Source organism: Mesoplodon densirostris, chromosome 4 (assembly GCF_025265405.1).
Source record: "Mesoplodon densirostris isolate mMesDen1 chromosome 4, mMesDen1 primary haplotype, whole genome shotgun sequence".
In the NCBI taxonomy this organism is placed as follows: domain Eukaryota; kingdom Metazoa; phylum Chordata; class Mammalia; order Artiodactyla; family Ziphiidae; genus Mesoplodon; species Mesoplodon densirostris.
The window spans coordinates 65,734,315-65,752,294 of NC_082664.1; the positions used below are offsets into that span (position 1 = coordinate 65,734,315).

The 17,980-nt window shown below is 37.5% G+C and overlaps 1 protein-coding gene across 1 annotated transcript in view; it reads left to right on the forward strand.

Annotated features, from left to right (window-relative positions):
• Positions 1-17,980, forward strand: part of BAZ1A (bromodomain adjacent to zinc finger domain 1A) — a 97,125-nt gene that overhangs the window by 67,207 nt on the left and 11,938 nt on the right. The window contains exons 17-20 of the mRNA XM_060096320.1: positions 1,960-2,556; positions 4,540-4,703; positions 5,419-5,573; positions 7,833-7,981. Of these exons, the coding sequence (XP_059952303.1) occupies positions 1,960-2,556; positions 4,540-4,703; positions 5,419-5,573; positions 7,833-7,981 (1,065 nt within the window). The remainder of the gene's footprint in view (positions 1-1,959; positions 2,557-4,539; positions 4,704-5,418; positions 5,574-7,832; positions 7,982-17,980) is intronic.

Consider the following 17,980-nt stretch of genomic DNA (forward strand, 5'->3'; position numbering starts at 1 on the left):
CAACAAAGCCAAAAGTTTGTTCTTTGAAAAAGACACAAACTGGATAAACCTTTGTTGAAATTGATTTGGGGGGGGGTCACAATAAAAAACTAGGACTAGAAATGGAAGCAACATAACTACAGATGGAGCAGAAATTTAAAGATAAGGGGATAACATAACAATTTTATAGCAGTAAATTTGAAAATAGAGGCCAAAAAGGAGCAAAATCCTAGAAAAGTGCAAATTATAAAAATGGATTAAAGAAAAAATTAAAAATGTGACTCATCCTAAACCATTAAAGATCTTGAATTCGTATTAAAAGCCTTCCTATAAGGAAAACATCAGTCCTAGGCAACTTTATGGTGAATTCTGCCAAATTTTAAAGAAGCAGATAATTCCAATCTTACACAAACTCTTTCAGGCAAAAGAAATAGAAGAAACACTCCCCAACCATTTAAGCAATATGACAATGACTGAAACAAGAGAAGAGTCTAATTCTTCAACACAGCATAAAAGTCTAGGCAGGTCACCAGGAATCCAGGCTCCTTCTGTCTTGTTGGTACTGTCATCCTTAGGGTTTTGCTGCCATCCTCATGTTCCAAAATGATTTATCACCTTGTCTCCATTCTACCTAGTTGGAAGAGGGAAAGAAGAAAAAGAGGCATAACCCAGAGGTTACATATAATGCTTCTGCTCCCACGTCTTTGACCAGTAGTTTCTAATGTAGCCATGTTTACTAGGGAAAGAGGGTCTGGGAGATGTTGTCCTTCTTTTGGATTGCTAGGTGCCTAATAATTAAGGGTTCTGTTACCTTAAAGCAAAGGTTAGTAAGCTATAGCCCATTGGCCAAATCTGCCCTGCCCCCTGTTTTAATATTACCCATGAGCTAAAAAGAGTTTTTACAGTTTTAAATAGTTGAAAAAATTTTATGAAGAATGATATTTTATGACATGAAAATTACATGAAATTCAGACTCAGTGACCATAAATAAAGTTTTATTGAATATAGCCATGCTCATTCATTTACATATTGTCTGTGGCTGCTTTCATGCTACAGTGGCAGAGTTGAGTAGCTGTGACAAAAACCGTATGACCCACACAGCCTAAAATATTTACTAGCTAGCCCTTTACAAAAGTAGTTTGCTAACTCCTGCCTTAGAGGAAGGACTGAATGTATGTTGCAAAATAACTAACAGACTGTGCCCACACTCTCCACTATGGAGATGGAGGATTTTTGTGTGTCCCTTTATATTTAAGTGTGTCAGTTTCTTATTAATATAGTATATTAGTCTATTCATGCTGCCATAACAAAATATTACAGACTGGGTGGCTTAAACAACAAATTTATTTCATCAAAGTTCTGGAGGCTGGAAGTACGATCAAGGTGCCAGCAGGGTTGATTTCTGGTGAGGCCTCTCTCAGCTGGTGATAGCACCTTCTCACTGTGTCCTCACATGACCTTTCCTCTGTGCCCACAAGTGGAGAGGGAGCTCTGGTCTCTTCCTTAAAGACACCAGTCCTGGGCCTCCCTGGTGGCGCAAGTGGTTAAGAGTCCGCCTGCCGATGCAGGGGATGCGGGTTCGTGCCCCGGTCTGGGAGGATCCCATATGCCGCGGACCGGCTGGGCCCGTGAGCCATGGCCGCTGGGCCTGCGCGTCCGGAGCCTGTGCTCCGCAACGGGAGAGGCCACAACAGTGAGAGGCCCACATACCGCAAAAGGAAAAAAAAAAAAAGACACCAGTCCTGTCGGATTAGGGCCCTGCCCTTATGATCTCATTTAACCTTAATCACCTCGTTAAAGGCCCTGTCTCCAAATTCAGTCACATTGGGGTTTAGAACTTCAGCCTATGAATTGGGGGTATGGGGGGTGGCGCATACAGTTTAGTCTAAAACGTATAGTAACTTGGGGTAGCTTGTATCATATTTTTCTAATGAAAATTTAAAGTATGATGATGGTGATCAAAGGTTGTTTCGATTATAGGGAAAAGGGGACAAAATGGATTTAAAGAATGTACAAGGCAAGAAGAGGTCAACTGTGTAACAAGAGAGCCTCTTACTGCTGATGAGGAAGAAGCTTTAAAACAGGAACACCAACGAAAAGAGAAAGAGCTCTTAGAAAAAATCCAAAGTGCCATAGCATGTACCAATATCTTTCCCTTGGGCCGCGACCGCATGTATAGGCGGTATTGGATTTTCCCTTCTATTCCTGGATTGTTTATTGAAGAGGATTATTCTGGTCTCACTGAAGACATGCTGTTGCCTAGACCTTCATCATGTCAAGATAATGTACAGCCTCAAGATCCTCAGGTATCCACTAAAACTGGGGATTCTTTGATGTCTGAATCTACCTCCAGCGTTGACCAAGGTCCGTGTGATGATTCTATGCAGCTGCCAAAACCAGTGCATAAGCCAAATCGGTGGTGCTTTTACAGTTCTTGTGAACAGCTGGACCAGCTTATTGAAGCTCTTAATTCTAGAGGACATAGAGAAAGTGCCTTAAAAGAAACTTTGTTGCAAGAGAAACGCAGAATATGTGCACAGCTAGCCCGTTTTTCTGAAGAGAAGTTTCATTTTTCAGGTAAATTTTCAATGGAACCTATTTCCTTTATTTTTCTTTTCCAATAATCTCTGGCTCAGGATTAAACATTTTTCAAACTATTAGAGCTGTGTTTAAAACAACTTCTCTTTCATTTGTACTATGCTCTCAGTTCCTAAGTTAGGGAAAGTTTGCCAGTTAGAGAAATAAGGTTTTCTAGATTCCACTGGCTTCCATTTGGATTATGAGAAACACAGCTGACAATGTGAGAAGTTATGTACTCTTCCTGATCTCATTCCTTGATCAGTAGATTGAATACCTGAGGCACTAAGGTTACCAACGGTTTTTGAGATCTAATAGTGAGTGAGTTCGCTCACTAAAGGTTTTGGCTGAGGGTCCAGGGAAAGGTTCCATTAGTGATCACGCCTTTGAAGATGGGCTGCAAGGACAGATCAGGTAGCAATATTTCTTATTTGATGGCTGGTCTATTGATGACAGATAAGAGAAAGCAGTAAGGCATTTTTAGGTGTAAATGAAATTCTCTAGGTAGAGAACTCTTAAATTTAGGGTCATATTATTACCATGACTACTTTAATTCTCTTCAGGATTAAAAACTGTTGATCACAATTCTTTAACAGCTTTAAAGCTGAGATTTTAATTCATAGCACTGTACAATTCACCCATTTAAAGTGTACAATTCAGTGGTTTTTTTGTATATTCTTAGATATGTGCAATCATCACACAGTCAATTTTAGAACATTTTCATCATCTCAGAAAGAAATCCCATACCCTTTAGCTGCCACCCCCGTAGACCTAAGCAACCACAAATCTATTTTCTGTCACTGTAAATTTCCTTGTTTGAATATTTTATATGACTGGTATCATATAGTATATGGTCTTTTGTGATTGACTTCTTTCACTTAGCATAATGTTTTCAAGGTTCATTTAAGTTGTACTTCATTCCTTTTTATGGCCAATTAATGTTCATTGTATACTACATTTTACTTTTCCATATGTTAGTTGATGGACATTTCTGTTGTTTCCACCTCGTGGCTATTACGGATAATGCTGCTATAAACATTTGTGTACAAATTTTTGCTGACACATGTTTTCATTTCTCTTGGGTATATACCTAAGAGTGAAATTACTGGATCGTATGGTAATTCTGTTTAATCATTTAAGGAACTTCCAGACTGTTTCCTAAAGGTGGCTCACCATTTTATATTGAGGGTTAAAATTTCTCCATGTCCCTGTCAACACTTGTTATTATCTGACTTTTTGATTCTAGCCATTCTAGAGGTGTGAAGTGGTATCTCATTGTGGTTTTGATGTGTATTTCCCAAATGACTAATGATCTTGAGCATCTTCACATGGTCTTATTGGCCATTTGTATATCTTCCTTAAAGAAAAGTGTGTTCAGGGGAATTCCCTGGTGGTCCAGTGGTTAGGACTCAGAACTTTCGCTGTTGTGGGCCCCTGGTTGGCAAACTAAGATCCCGCGAGCCTCGTGACACAGCCAAAAAAAAAAGAAAGAAAAGCGTGTTCAGATCCTTTGCTCTTTTTTTTTTTTTTTTTTTTTTTTTTTTTTGCGGTACACGGGCCTCTCACTGTTGTGGCCTCTCCCGTTGCGGAGCACAGGCTCCGGACGTGCAGGCTCAGCGGCCATGGCTCATGGGCCCAGCCGCTCCGCGGCATGTGGGATCCTCCCGGACCGGGGCACGATCCCCTGTCCCCTGCGTCGGCAGGCGGACTCTTAACCACTGCGCCACCAGGGAAGCCCCCCTTTGCTCATTTTTAAATTGTATTATTTGTCTTTTTATTGAGTTGTAAGAGTTCTTTACATATTCTAGATACAAATCACTTATCAGATAAATGGTGTGCAAACATTTTCTACTTTTTTTCCCCCCCGCACTTGAGGATTTACTGAGTGTTTTTATATCCATTGTCTCACAATCATACAGTCAGATGGGTAATTATATTTTTTAATGAGAAAATAATAATAAAGATATTTGATAACTATTTCAGACAAACCTCAAACTGATAGCAAACCTACATATAGTCGGGGAAGATCTTCCAATGCATATGATCCATCTCAGATATCTGCAGAAAGGCAGCTTGAGTTGAGGCTGAGAGATTTTCTTTTGGATATTGAAGACAGAATTTACCAAGGAACATTAGGAGCAATCAAGGTTTGTCCCTGTTCCCATTTTAAATTTGCCTAATTACCAGAATTTTGACCATATTTGTTAATTTATTTGATATAGTCAAGGCATGTGTGTTCTGAATAAATACCAGCAAGTGATATATTTTTTATGAAAACTAACTTTATTCCCCGTATCAAATTGTTTATATATAGATAGAAATCTTTCTTAAATATGTTATATGACTATCTGCTTTCTTAAACAGAATTTAATGAACATAATTGACCTTTTTTAATATTAACTTTTGGTGTTTAAAAAGTATCTGTTTTATTGCATTTTTATCTGAGATGTTGAAATGTGTAAGGATATTTTCTTCTTCCTTGACTAGCTCCTGCCTCCTCTGCTGAGTCTGGTTTGTTTATTGGTTTCTTTGTTACCTTTTTAAAATCTGTAAGTAATTCATGCTTGGTATGTGTATTCTGTTCATTCCTTTGCTATCATCTGTCACTTTTTTGCTACTGTCAGGTGACCAATCTTAGAATTGTTTATGATTTCACAATATAGAGAGTAAGGTATTAAAGCTTCCATCTGTGAATGATATGAATTCCATTTTGGCCACTTAGTAACCTTATTTTTAGATCCCTTTTGATTCACAATCTTTTCTAGAATATTCATGACTTTTTCATATGTACATTGAACCTCATACTTCTTAGGAACAGTATATGTTATTTTTCAGGGCTAGTAAATTTGGGTTTTGTTACAGGTTACAGACCGAAACATCTGGAGATCAGCATTAGAAAGTGGACGGTATGAGCTGTTAAATGAGGAAAACAAGGAAAATGGTATAATTAAAACTGTGAATGAAGATGTAGAGGAGATGGAAATTGATGAGCAAGCAAAGGTCATAGTAAAAGACAGGTACAGAAAGGATTTTCTAAAGTAATCATCACTTTTCCTTGCCATTTTATACTTTTTTTTTAAGTAAAGGTTTCTTTTTCTTCAAAAAATTGTTTTAAAATCTTATTGTGAGGACCTTAATATTTGTAACCACTGAAGTGATGATTTTGCTAAACCGCAGGTTCTCTGTCACTCCACTTAGTACTAAAGCAGCTGAAAGACAACTTGTTAGGATAATGATATTGATAGTTACTCAAGTTTTTAAAAACTCTTTGAACTTAAGGTTTTATTAATTTCAGAAAGTAGCTTTACACTATCCATTTTTCTTTTCTGTAGGAAAACTTAGTATACTGTAATAGACCAAAATATTATTTGAGCCATTAATCAGAACCTATTTATCTATAGACAGATACTTTTACTTTTTCAGAGTTATTTTGGATAGTATCTGCCCTTAAGGATAAGTTTTATTGTCTAGAAGCAAATGGTGGAGAGACGTTAAGCTAACAATTATAGAACAGGATCAGAGTTCTGGTAGTAGTAAATACCCAATGCAAATGTAACACATAGGAGGGCTTCTTATCTTGGTAGAATATGGAAAACAGCAAAGGAAGTGCAAGACGAAGTGACTGTGAACCTGAGACCTAAAGGTGGAAAGGAAATGAGACTGAGAGGGAAGACATTATACCAAAGGCTTTGAGTGAATGAGCTTGTACTTTTTTTTTTTTTAACATCTTTATTGGAGTATAATTGCTTTACAGTGGTGTGTTTCTGCTTTCTAGCAAAGTGAATCAGCTATACATTTACATACATCCCCGTATCTCCTCCCTCTTGCGTCTCTCTCCCACCCTCCCTATCCCACCCCGCTAGGTGGTCATGAAGCACCGAGCTGATCTCCCTGTGCTATGCGGCTGCTTCCCACTAGCTATCTGTTTTACATTTGGTAATATATATAAGTCCATGCCACTCTCTCACTTTGTCCCAGCTTACCCTTCCCCCTCCCCATGTCCTCAAGTCCATTCTAATGATCGTTTTAGCTGCAGCATGGACATTTATTGCAAAGGGAGTAAGATTGGAGGCGAAGGAACTGGTTAGTTAGGAGGCAGCTATAAGTAAAAGTTGAAGCACGAGAAACAGAGATAAGCTGCCTGAGATACTTATCCCTTAAGGTCCTCTCTGAAACCTTTCCCCTAAGCTTTGTCTCATCCACCTTCCCTCCTCTCGATATTTGCCCTTGTAACGTCCTTAAATGACTTGATAGTTAGTTTAGCTCTTGATTCATGTTTTTATCTCCCTTGCCTATTAGCTTATGAGAACTCCTAGAGATTGAGGGAAACTATTTCTTACACAGGTATAAGTAAGCATTTGGATGAATAAGTGGATTCAAGTTTCACCTAATAGTGTTTTTAAGTACTATAAAACTCTTCAATTTTTTTGTGTGAATATGATCTTTATAGCACAACATAGAAAAGTATGAAATAATCTGAAAATTAATGATAAATGGAAAAAGAAAATACAACCATGGGTTAAAATATTAGATATATACTTTGATGGGAAATTTTTATGACAAATATAAATATAATTTTATTCTTATATTCTGTTTCCAAGATTTCTTCAACATATAAGACCTTGAAGGTAATCATAGTTTGAAATATATATATGTACTTTTGAAAATCAGCAGAAAGACCTATGGTTTAGGAAAGAAAGCTGAAAGATAATTTGTATTAGTAAATGCCTTACACGAAATTTAAAAATTCTCTGAGGGCTTCCCTGGTGGCGCAGTGGTTGAGAGTCCGCCTGCCGATGCAGGGGACACGGGTTCATGCCCTGGAGCGGCTGGGCCCGTGAGCCGTGGCTGCTGGGCCTGCGCACTCCGCAACGGGAGAGGCCACAGCGGTGAGAGGCCCGCAAAAAAAAAAAAAAAAAAAAAAAAAAAAATTCTCTGAAAGATGGAACTGGCTTGCTTTGTACAGTACTCTCTACTTATTCAGGTTTGCTTCAGAGAAAGAATTATTAGCCCAGCCTTATCAATCATATTCTGAGTTACTGGGAGGAGAGAGAATACTGTGAGTCACTGTACCTGCACCCCTGCGTGTGAAATCCTTGTTATATGTGGCTGTAGATATGACAAATTTAAACTGGGAGTATTTTTCAAGTATTCCTTAATTGCCTATTCTTTATTTTGTGGATTCGATTGAAGACTTGCTCTTAACAAAACTTTATGTGTGGTGCTATGGGGAATAAGATAATCCCTGTCCTCACTGTTCAATGTTTTAATTGTAGACTTCTGGGCATAAAAACAGAATCTCCAAGTACTGTCTCAACTAATGCAAGTACACCACAGTCAGTGAGCAACGTGGTTCATTATCTTGCAATGGCACTCTTTCAAATAGAGCAGGGCATTGAGCGGCGTTTTCTCAAAGCTCCACTTGGTAAGTATCTGTTTTTAATTCAAAATATTAGTTATATTTTAAATGCTTTTGAATTGCCCTTTAATTGATAGAACTTTATTGGCTGACATAATAAAATTGATTGACTAATTTGAAAATTTTAAGATTGCATTTTCATTTTAAAATATGAGTTATTTCAGGTGAGATTTATTTTTTTAATAATACTTAAATACTTAAAAAATTTTTTTTCTAGGTATTCATTCATTTTAATGAATGTCTATTTAACTATTTCTGTCAATCTCTTCTTTTATGAACTTTTCTTCTGAAGAAAGATTACCAAATCCTGTGACTAGCCAGACCCTTAATAATCAAAGACTATACATAAATTTGTTGTTGTTATTTAAAACAGAACCTCAAAGAAGCTACTTAAATGTCCCCCATTAGGGGTATGGTTTAATAATGTGGTCACTCACCTGAGCACTGTGTACGAAGTACCAAATCAGAAATACCAGGTGTTAAAGGGTACACAGATGAGGAAATGCTCTATAATTTATGGTTAGGATGACAGAAATAATTCTATCAGGAATGTGTTTCAGCAATTGTGAAATTAATATGCTTTTAGGGACTAATCAAGGAACATACTCATTATGTCTTTAGGAGAATATATGTGTCAAGTTCCCAATCAATTTTCATGTCATAACTGCCTCTACTTCCCTGTGGTCTTTCTGAAAAATGGAATTAATTTATAATTCATCATATTGAGATAGTTTGTATCTCAATAGTGGGGTACTAGAAGAAACAATTTTTTTAAACCATATCTTTTTTTTTTTTTTTTTTTTTTTTTTTTTTTTTTTTTTTTTTTTTTGCTGTACGCGGGCCTCTCACTGCTGTGGCCTCTCCCGTTGCGGAGCACAGGCTCCGGACACACAGGCTCCGCGGCCATGGCTCGCGGGCCCAGCCGCTCCACGGCATGTGGGATCTTCCGGGATCGGGGCACGAACCCGTGTCCCCTGCATCGGCAGGCGGACTCTCAACCACTGCGCCACCAGGGAAGCCCTAAACCATATCTTTTTGGTCTCATATTGAGAGAGCAACTTGAGGAGATGAAAATCCTTTAAAAATGATTTGAATGTTACTTTGTTGAGTAGTAAGAGCAAAGCTTTCATAAATAGATGGTACTATCAGAGCAATTTTGGAACGTCAATATATTTGTAAAATGTTATTTTTAAGTTGAAGGATTTGTGGCTAGTATCTCATTGTTCTAATAAACCTATCCATATTTTAATATTTTTATAAATTGATAATTCCACCATGAGCTTAATAACTCACTTTTCACATCAAAAGTAGCACTTGTAAGAAATAAAATACATGTGATCATAAAGATAATCAAGTTTGTATTTGTTGTATCACTGCTATTTTGTCTTCAGTATTTCTTAATATTTTCTGTGTTCAAATCAAATTACGTGTACAAGGGATCTCTGTATTGTTTCTTACAAACACATGTGAATTTACAATTACTTCAATTAGAAGTTATTTGTAAGTCATAGAGCTCTTATAAATGTAAGATGTTATTACTACTCATTAATTCTGTGATTCCTAAAGGGGTGAGGGATAAAATACAATTCTGCTGATTTTTCCACTTCTGAAATTGCCATCAATTAAAGTTATTTATACGTTTGGGGGGATCACATTAATTATTTAGTGTGTTTGTATTTTCTTCAGTACATTTTATTAAATATTTACACAATGGGAAAAAGTTAACACTGAGAGATGTTGCAACTTACAGCTCATAGGTTGTGTAAGAGCAGAGAACTATAGTGTTCCTTATGCTTGATGGTATACAGCAGCATTAGAACATTCATTTCATCCTGAGACATAGAAACAATTTTAATTTGGGATCTTAAAAAAATAAATGAAATAAGACAAGTTCAACTTACCTTACTTACTTTGTAAATGTTGGTCGGAGTCAGATGTTGATCATTTGTAATATGGATATTACCATCTACCACTGCCGCCTCAAAGTTAATAGAAGAACTGGTGTCTGTAACTCTTTATGTTTAAGCCTTTGAACAGTCTGTTTTGAATGAGACCACAGGAAATAGAGGTACCTCTAGAGTTTTAAGATAGTCTAAATATTTGGAGCAAGGTAATCAAGAGTATCCTTAATCCGGAAGAGAAAACGGGGTTCCACTTCATGCATGTTTGAGATAGAATATTTATTAAAATCCTCCATTCTCTTGCTAATTTTTCAACATAGCAAATTAACTATAGTAGGAATTTTCCCAGTTTAGCTTCAGAAATTATTTCAGTTTCTTGAGGAAGCAAGTAAGAAATAAAATTTCTACTTATGTCCACCTTCTCTAGTATGTCCCTCTTATGCTAGTGATGATCAATCGCATTGATAAAACTAGGTTTTTTAGCTTGGGGAACATAATCATATTTCAGTTAATGATTTTAGGTAACGTGAGAATTGTTTAAGTTGATAATTTAATCATTTATAAAGTCATCTGTATGGTTAAACCCTTAAGCTATAGGGAAAAAAATTGTCAAACTAACTTTATCAATTTGAAATTAGGTAACACAGAAATTAATAAAGATCAAAAGGGAGATAGGAAAAAAAAGACAAGAAAGAGAGGAAGATCAATGTAGTGTGACAGATGGTAAATTTTTAACTTTTTAAAGAATTCTGTATTTTTAAAGAACTATGATTTTACTTTCTTTACTGCTGAATACTGGTTTACATATTTAGCTTTTGAAGGAAAAACCTTGGATTTGGTTTTTTAGAAGAGAATGGCATTGGGGGTAATATCATCTTCCTAACATTTTTCTTTCTACATTTCATACCTCAGCTAATCAAACTCTTTTAAGCTGGTATATAAAAAATTGACATAATTGATCCTTAGTATACGTAGTTATTAGTTAAAAGAATTAACAGCTATGGAATGTATATTTACTTATTCTACGTATAGTATTTATTCACAGCATTTTTTTTTCCTTTACTAGCATAGGGAGAATTAAGGAGTAGGAGATGTTATTGTTTTATCTCCTAGAGAAGCTTACATGGCATGGTGACATGGATTAATGTATAGTGGCAGTTAACAGTATAAAATCTCCCAGTGTGATATTTGATTATATGAATCTACCATTATTTTATATTAGTAAAATACTTTTTAAATTTTATTTATTTAGTTAGTTATTTGTTTATTTATGGCTGCATTGGGTCTTCATTGCCACACGCAGGCTTTCTCTAGTTGCGGCGAGCAGGGGCTACTCTTCGTTGCAGTGCGCAGGCTTCTCATTGCAGTAGCTTCTCTTGTTTTGGAGCACGGGCTCTAGGCGCGCGGGCTTTAGTAGTTGTGGCTCACAGGCTCTAGAGCACAGGCTCAGTAGTTGTGGCACAGGGCTTAGTTGCTCTGCGGCATGTGGGATCTTCCCAGACCAGGGATCAAACCAGTGTCCCCTGCATTGGCAGGCAGATTCTGAACCACTGTGTCACCAGTGAAGTCCCTAGTAAAATACTTTTAATTAGCAATATCTTGAGGAATTTATCTGTGCTAGCATAATGGAAAATAAAACAAGACATTTCTTCCCTTGAGAGCTGTATAATCTGGAGAAGCAAGGTTTAAGATGAAAAAACAATTAACAGAAAAATGGAATCAATTTTATATACTGTTTTTTATCCTTATTTAAGTACTTATATGAAAATAGAAAAATATGAACATCCATTTATATCTTATGTTTAGAATATTTAAAATGGATAGGAGTAGGTGGGATAAAAATTGGTCCTTGAACTACCACTGGTTTAATTTTCTTAAAACACCTCTTTGATCAAAACCCATAGTGTTGGGCTTCCCTGCTGGCGCAGTAGTTGAGAGTCTGCCTGCCAATACAGGGGACACGGGTTCGTGCCCTGGTCCAGGAAGATCCCACATGCCGCGCAGCAGCTAGGCCCGTGAGCCATGGCCACTGAGCCTGCACGTCTGGAGCCTGTGCTCCGCAACGGGAGCGGCCACAACAGTGAGAGGCCCGCGTACCGCAACAAAACAAAACAAAACAAAACAAAACCCACAGTGTTTCACCAGCCTTTGAGTTAAGAACCATTCAAACTGACTTTCTAGGTTCCAAAAGTTCTTCATAATTTTTCTTCCATTGTTCCACATTGGCCTCTGCAACCTTATTTCTTGCCATTACCAATAAGAATGCTCTCTGATTTATACAGAAAGATTTCTTCAAGATCTTTGAACTAGCAATTCTTGTTGCCTTCTTCCTTGGAGGTCCCACTCAGGCCAGAGCTTTTCATGAAGACTTATATTAGAAAATCAAGATAAATAGAAAGCTCAAAACGAGAAGGTGGAAATAAATCAAGTGGACTGTATTATTGCATTTATATCCCTTTTTGCTGATATTTCTCTTTAGCTTTGTCTAAAGAGTCATTTGACCCATCCACTTTTTTTCCCTCTCTCGTTGAGTTATAAATCTCAATTATCTTTAGAGGTCCAGATGCTTTTTCAAACATCTTGGTCATTTACTCATACTTTCAAATGTTTATTTCTTAAGATATATTAAACATAGTTGTTTTTCTTTACAAGTTTTGGGGGGTTTTTTTTGTTTGTTTGTTTTGGCTGCGTCAGGTCTTAGCTGTGGCACGCAGGATCTTTGTTGAGGCGTGTAGGATCTTTCATTGTGTCACTCAGGCTTCCTTCTCGTTGTGGCGTGCGGATTCTCTCTTGTTGAGGCGCATGGGCTTAGTTGCATGTGGGATCTTAGTTCCGCGACCAGGGATCATACCCGAGTCCCCTACATTGGAAGGCGGATTGTTTACCACTGGACCACCAGGGACGTCCCAAACATAGTTATTTTGTATTGTGTCTAATTCTGTGTCTCTTGTCTTTATGGGTCAGATTCTGCAGGCTCTTGTTTAAAATGTTTCCACATGTGCCTTATGGGTTTTGACTATTAACTCTCATTCCTCAGAACTTAATCTATGGGAATTTCTTCAGAGACCATTTGCAAAGATTTGCCCCTGTTTCTGCCATTTACCTGAGGTCACTATGAATCCTGGACCACTTTAAAATCTTGGTTTGTGTTTTTTCAGGTTTTAAACCTGTTCAAGGCTTTGCTTGTAGTTACATAGTAGTAGACTTATTTCCCCTTTCCACCCAACACCAAGGTCCAGATGAGCATATTTACTTGCTACCTCTTTCTTTATGGCAGGTGTGTCCACCCTGATGCTTTCAGGTGTAGCCTTTGGGGGTCCTAACTTTTAAGAGAGGACTCACCACATTGAGTGGGCCCTGGGTTTCATGTTCTGTCTCTCCCTCCCTGTCCAACAGTTAGACAGAAGTTCGAGATCCGCTAGTGTTTAGCAGGTCTGTTGCTTTATGACTTCAACTCACTGTATATCTTCACCCTCCCAGCTATATTAAAATTTTCTTAAAGTCAGGGACCATAGAACAGACTTGTTTCATGTCTTCTAAAGTACTGCATATTGGAGGAACAGTATGATGGAGGAATAATGATAACAACAATAGCATTTACTCCATGACAGACAGTTTACATGTCTTATATGTATTATCTCATTTAATCTTCCCAACAGCCCTCAGAGGCATAAACTAGCCACATACTACTGCTGAGGCACCTGAGGCACAGAGGGGTTAAGCAACTTGCCCAGGCTCACTTAGGGAAGCTGGTACTCAACCTCAAGACGGACTGACTCCATAGCCTACATTCTCTTAATTATTATGACATGGCACATGAGGTTTTATTTGAGGATAATAGTAGAAAATATGGTGTGATAGGACCAAACTGTGTGTGGAGTCATATATCTTGCAGAATTTTGACAAGATGTGATAGGCCCTTTATAATTAAGTGTAATGTCTTAGGAAAACTAAGGTAGTTGCAGTATTGAAGATCGATCGAAGGTGGATATCACAAGCCAGTGTACAATGATAGGCAGGCAAGATTAATGGCATCCAATTAAATGACTTTTTTTTTTTGGTGGTGGTTTTTATTTTATTTTTGTTAACATCATTATTGGAGTATAATTGCTTTACAATAGTTTGTTAGTTTCTGCTTTATAGCAAAGTGAATCAGCTATACATATACATATATTCCCATATCTCCTCCCTCTTCTGTCTCCCTTCCACCCTCCCTATCCCACCCCTCTAGGTGGTCACAAAGCACCAAGCTGATCTCCCTGTGCTATGCGGCTGCTTCCCGCTAGCTATCTATTTTACATTTGGTAGTATATATAAGTCCATGCCACTCTCTCACTTTGTCCCAGCTTACCCTTCCCCCTCCCCATGTCCTCAAGTCCATTCTCTATGTCTGCGTCTTTATTCCTGTCTTGCCCCTAGGTTATTCATAACCTTCTTTTTTTCTTTTTAAGATTCCATATATATGTGTTAGCATACGGTGTTTGTTTTTCTCTTTCTGACTTACTTCACTCTGTATGACAGACTCTAGGTCCATCCACCTCACTACAAATAACTCAATATCGTTTCTTTTTATGGCTGAGTAATTATTCCTTGCCTGTATGTGCCACATCGTCCTTATCCATTCATCTGTCAGTGGACACTTAGGTTGCTTCCATGTCCTGGCTATTGTAAATACAACTGCAATGAGCATTGTGGTACCTGACTCTTTTTGAATTATGGTTTTCTCAGGGTATATGCCCAGTAGTAGGATTACTGGGTAATATGGTAGTTCTATTTTTAGTTTTTTAAGGAACCTCCATACTGTCCTCCATAGTGGCTGTATCAATTTACGTTCCCACCAACAGTGCAAGAGGGTTCCCTTTTCTCCACACCCTCTCCAGCATTTATTGTTTGTAGATTTTTTGATGATGGCCATTCTGACTGGTGTGAGGTGATACCTCATTGTAGTTTTGATTTGTATTTCTCTAATGATTAGTAATGTTGAGCATTCTTTCATGTGTTTGTTGGCAATCTGTATATCTTCTTTGGAGAAATGTCTATTTAGGTCTTCTGCCCATTTTTGGATTGGGTTGTTTGTTTTTTTGATATTGAGCTGCATGAGCTGCTTGTATATTTTGGAGATTAATCCTTTGTCAGTTGCTTCATTTGCAAATATTTTCTCCCATTCTGAGGGTTGTCTTTTCATCTTGTTTATGGTTTCCTTTGCTATGCAAAAGCTTTTAAGATTCATTAGGTCCCATTTGTTTATTTTTGTTTTTATTTCCATTTCTCTAGAAGGTGGGTCAGAAAGGATCTTGCTGTGATTTATGTCATAGAGTGTTCTGCCTATGTTTTCCTCAAAGAGTTTTATAGTGGCTGGCCTTACATTTAGGTCTTTAATCCATTTTGAGTTTACATTTGTGTATGGTGTTAGGGAGTGTTCTAATTTCATTGTTTTACATGTACCTGTCCAGTTTTCCCAACACCACTTATTGAAGAGGCTGTCTTTTCTCCATTGTATATTCTTGCTTCCTTTATCAAAAATAAGGTGACCATATCTGCGTGGGTTTCTCTCTGGGCTTTCTATCCTGTTCCATTGATCTATATTTCTGTTTTTGTGCCAGTACCATACTGTCTTGATTACTGTAGCTTTGTAGTATAGTCTGAAGTCCGAGAGCCTGATTCCTCCAGCTCCGTTTTTCTTTCTCAAGATTGCTTTGGCTATTCGGGGTCTTCTGTGTTTCCATACAAATTGTGAAATTTTTTGTTCTAGATCTGTGACAAATGCCACTGGTAGTTTGATAGAGACTGCATTGAATCTGTAGATTGCTTTGGGTAGTGTAGTCATTTTCACAATGTTGATTCTTCCAATCCAAGAACATGGTCTATCTCTCCATCTATTTGTATCATCTTTAATTTCTTTTATCAGTGTCTTATAGTTTCCTGAGTACAAGTCTTTCTCCTCCTTAGGTAGGTTTGTTCCTAGGTTTTTTATTCTTTTTGTTACAATGGTAAATGGGAGAGTTTCCTTAATTTCTCTTTCAGATTTTTCATCATTAGTGTATAGGAATGCAAGGGATTTCTGTGTATTAATTCTGTATCCTTCTACTTTACCAACTGCATTGATTAGCTCTAGTAGTTTTCTGGTAGCATCTTTAGGATTCTCTATGTACAGTATCATGTCATCTGCAAACAGTGACCATTTTACTTCTCCTTTTCCGATTTGGATTCCTTTTATTTATTTTTCTTCTCTGACTGCTGTGGCTAATACTTCCAAAACTGTGTTGAATATTAGTGGTGAGAGTGGGCAACCGTGTCTTGTTCCTGATCTTAGTGGAAATGGTTTCGGTTTTTCACCATTGAGAACAATGTTGGCGGTGGGTTTGTCATATATGGCCTTTATTATGTTGAGGTAACTTCCCTCTATGCCTACTTTCTCGAGGGTTTTTATCATAAATGGGTGGTGAATTTTGTCAAAAGCTTTTTCTGCATCTATTGAGATGATCATATGGCTTTTCTCCTTCAATTTGTTAATATGGTGTATCACATTGATTGTTTTGCATATATTGAAGAATCCTTGCATTCCTGGGATAAACCCCACTTGATCATGGTGTATGATACTTTTAATGTGCTGTTGGATTCTGTTTACTAGTATTTTGTTGAGGATTTTTGCATCTGTGTTCATCAGTGATATTGGCCTGTAGTTTTCTTTCTTGGTGACATCTTTGTCTGATTTTGGTATCAGGGTGATGGTGGTCTTGTAGAATGACTTTGGGAGGGTTCCTCCCTCTGCTATATTTTGGAAGAGTTTGAGAAGGATAGGTGTTAGCTCTTCTCTAAAGGTTTGATAGAATTCACCTGTGAAGCCTTCTGGTCCTGGGCTTTTGTTTGTTGGAAGATTTTTAATCACAGTCTCAATTTCAGTGCTTGTGATTGGTCTGTTTATATATATATATATATATTTTTTTTTTTTTTCGGTACGCGGGCCTCTCACTGTCGCGGCCCCTCCCATTGCAGAGCACAGGCTCCGGATGCACAGGCTCAGCAGCCATGGCTCATGGGCCCAGCCACTCCGCAGCATGTGGGATCTTCCCGGACCGGGGCATGAACCCACGTCCCCTGCATCGGCAGGCGGACTCTCAACCACCGTGCCACCAGGGAAGCCCTGGTCTGTTTATGTTTTTATTTCTTCCTGGTTCAGTCTCAGAAGGTTGTGTTTTTCTAAGAATTTGTGCATTTCTTCCAGGTTGTCCATTTTATTGGCATATAGTTGCTTGTAGTAATCCCTCATGATCCTTTGTATTTCTAAAGTATCAGTTGTTACTTCTCCTTTTTCATTTCTAATTCTATTTATTTGAGTCTTTTCCCTTTTTTTCTTGATGAGTCTGGCTAGTGTTTTATCAATTTTGTTTATCTTATCAAAGACCCAGCTTTTAGTTTTATTGATCTTCGCTCTCATTTCCTTCATTTCTTTTTCATTTATTTCTTATCTTTATGATTTCTTTCCTTCTGCTAACTTTGGGGTTTTTTTCTTCTTCTTTCTCTAATTGCTTTAGGTGTAAGGTTAGGTTGTTTATTTGATATGTTTCTTGTTTCTTGAGGTAGGCTTGTATTGCTGTAAACTTCCCTCTTAGAAATGCTTTTGCTGAATCCCATAGGTTTTGGGTCATCGGGTTTTCATTGTCATTTGTTTCTAGGTATTTTTTTATTTCCTCTTTGACTTCTTCAGTGATATCTTGGTTATTTAATAGTGTATTGTTTCGCCTCCATGTGTTTGTATTTTTTACAGATATTTTCCTGTAATTGATATCTAGTCTTATAGAGTTGTGGTCAGAAAACATACTTGATAACAGTTTCAATTTTCTTAAATTTACCAAGGCTTGATTTGTGACCCAAGATGTGATTTATTCTGGAGAATGTTCCATGAGCACTTGAGAAGAAAGTGTATTCTGTTGTTTTTGGCTGGAATGTCCTATAAATATCAATTAAGTCCATCTTGTTTAATGTGTCATTTAAAGCTTGTGTTTCCTTATTTATTTTCATTTTGGATGATCTGTCCATTGGTCAAAGTGGGGTGTTAAAGTCCCCCAGTATGATTGTGTTGCTGTTGATATCCCCTTTTTAT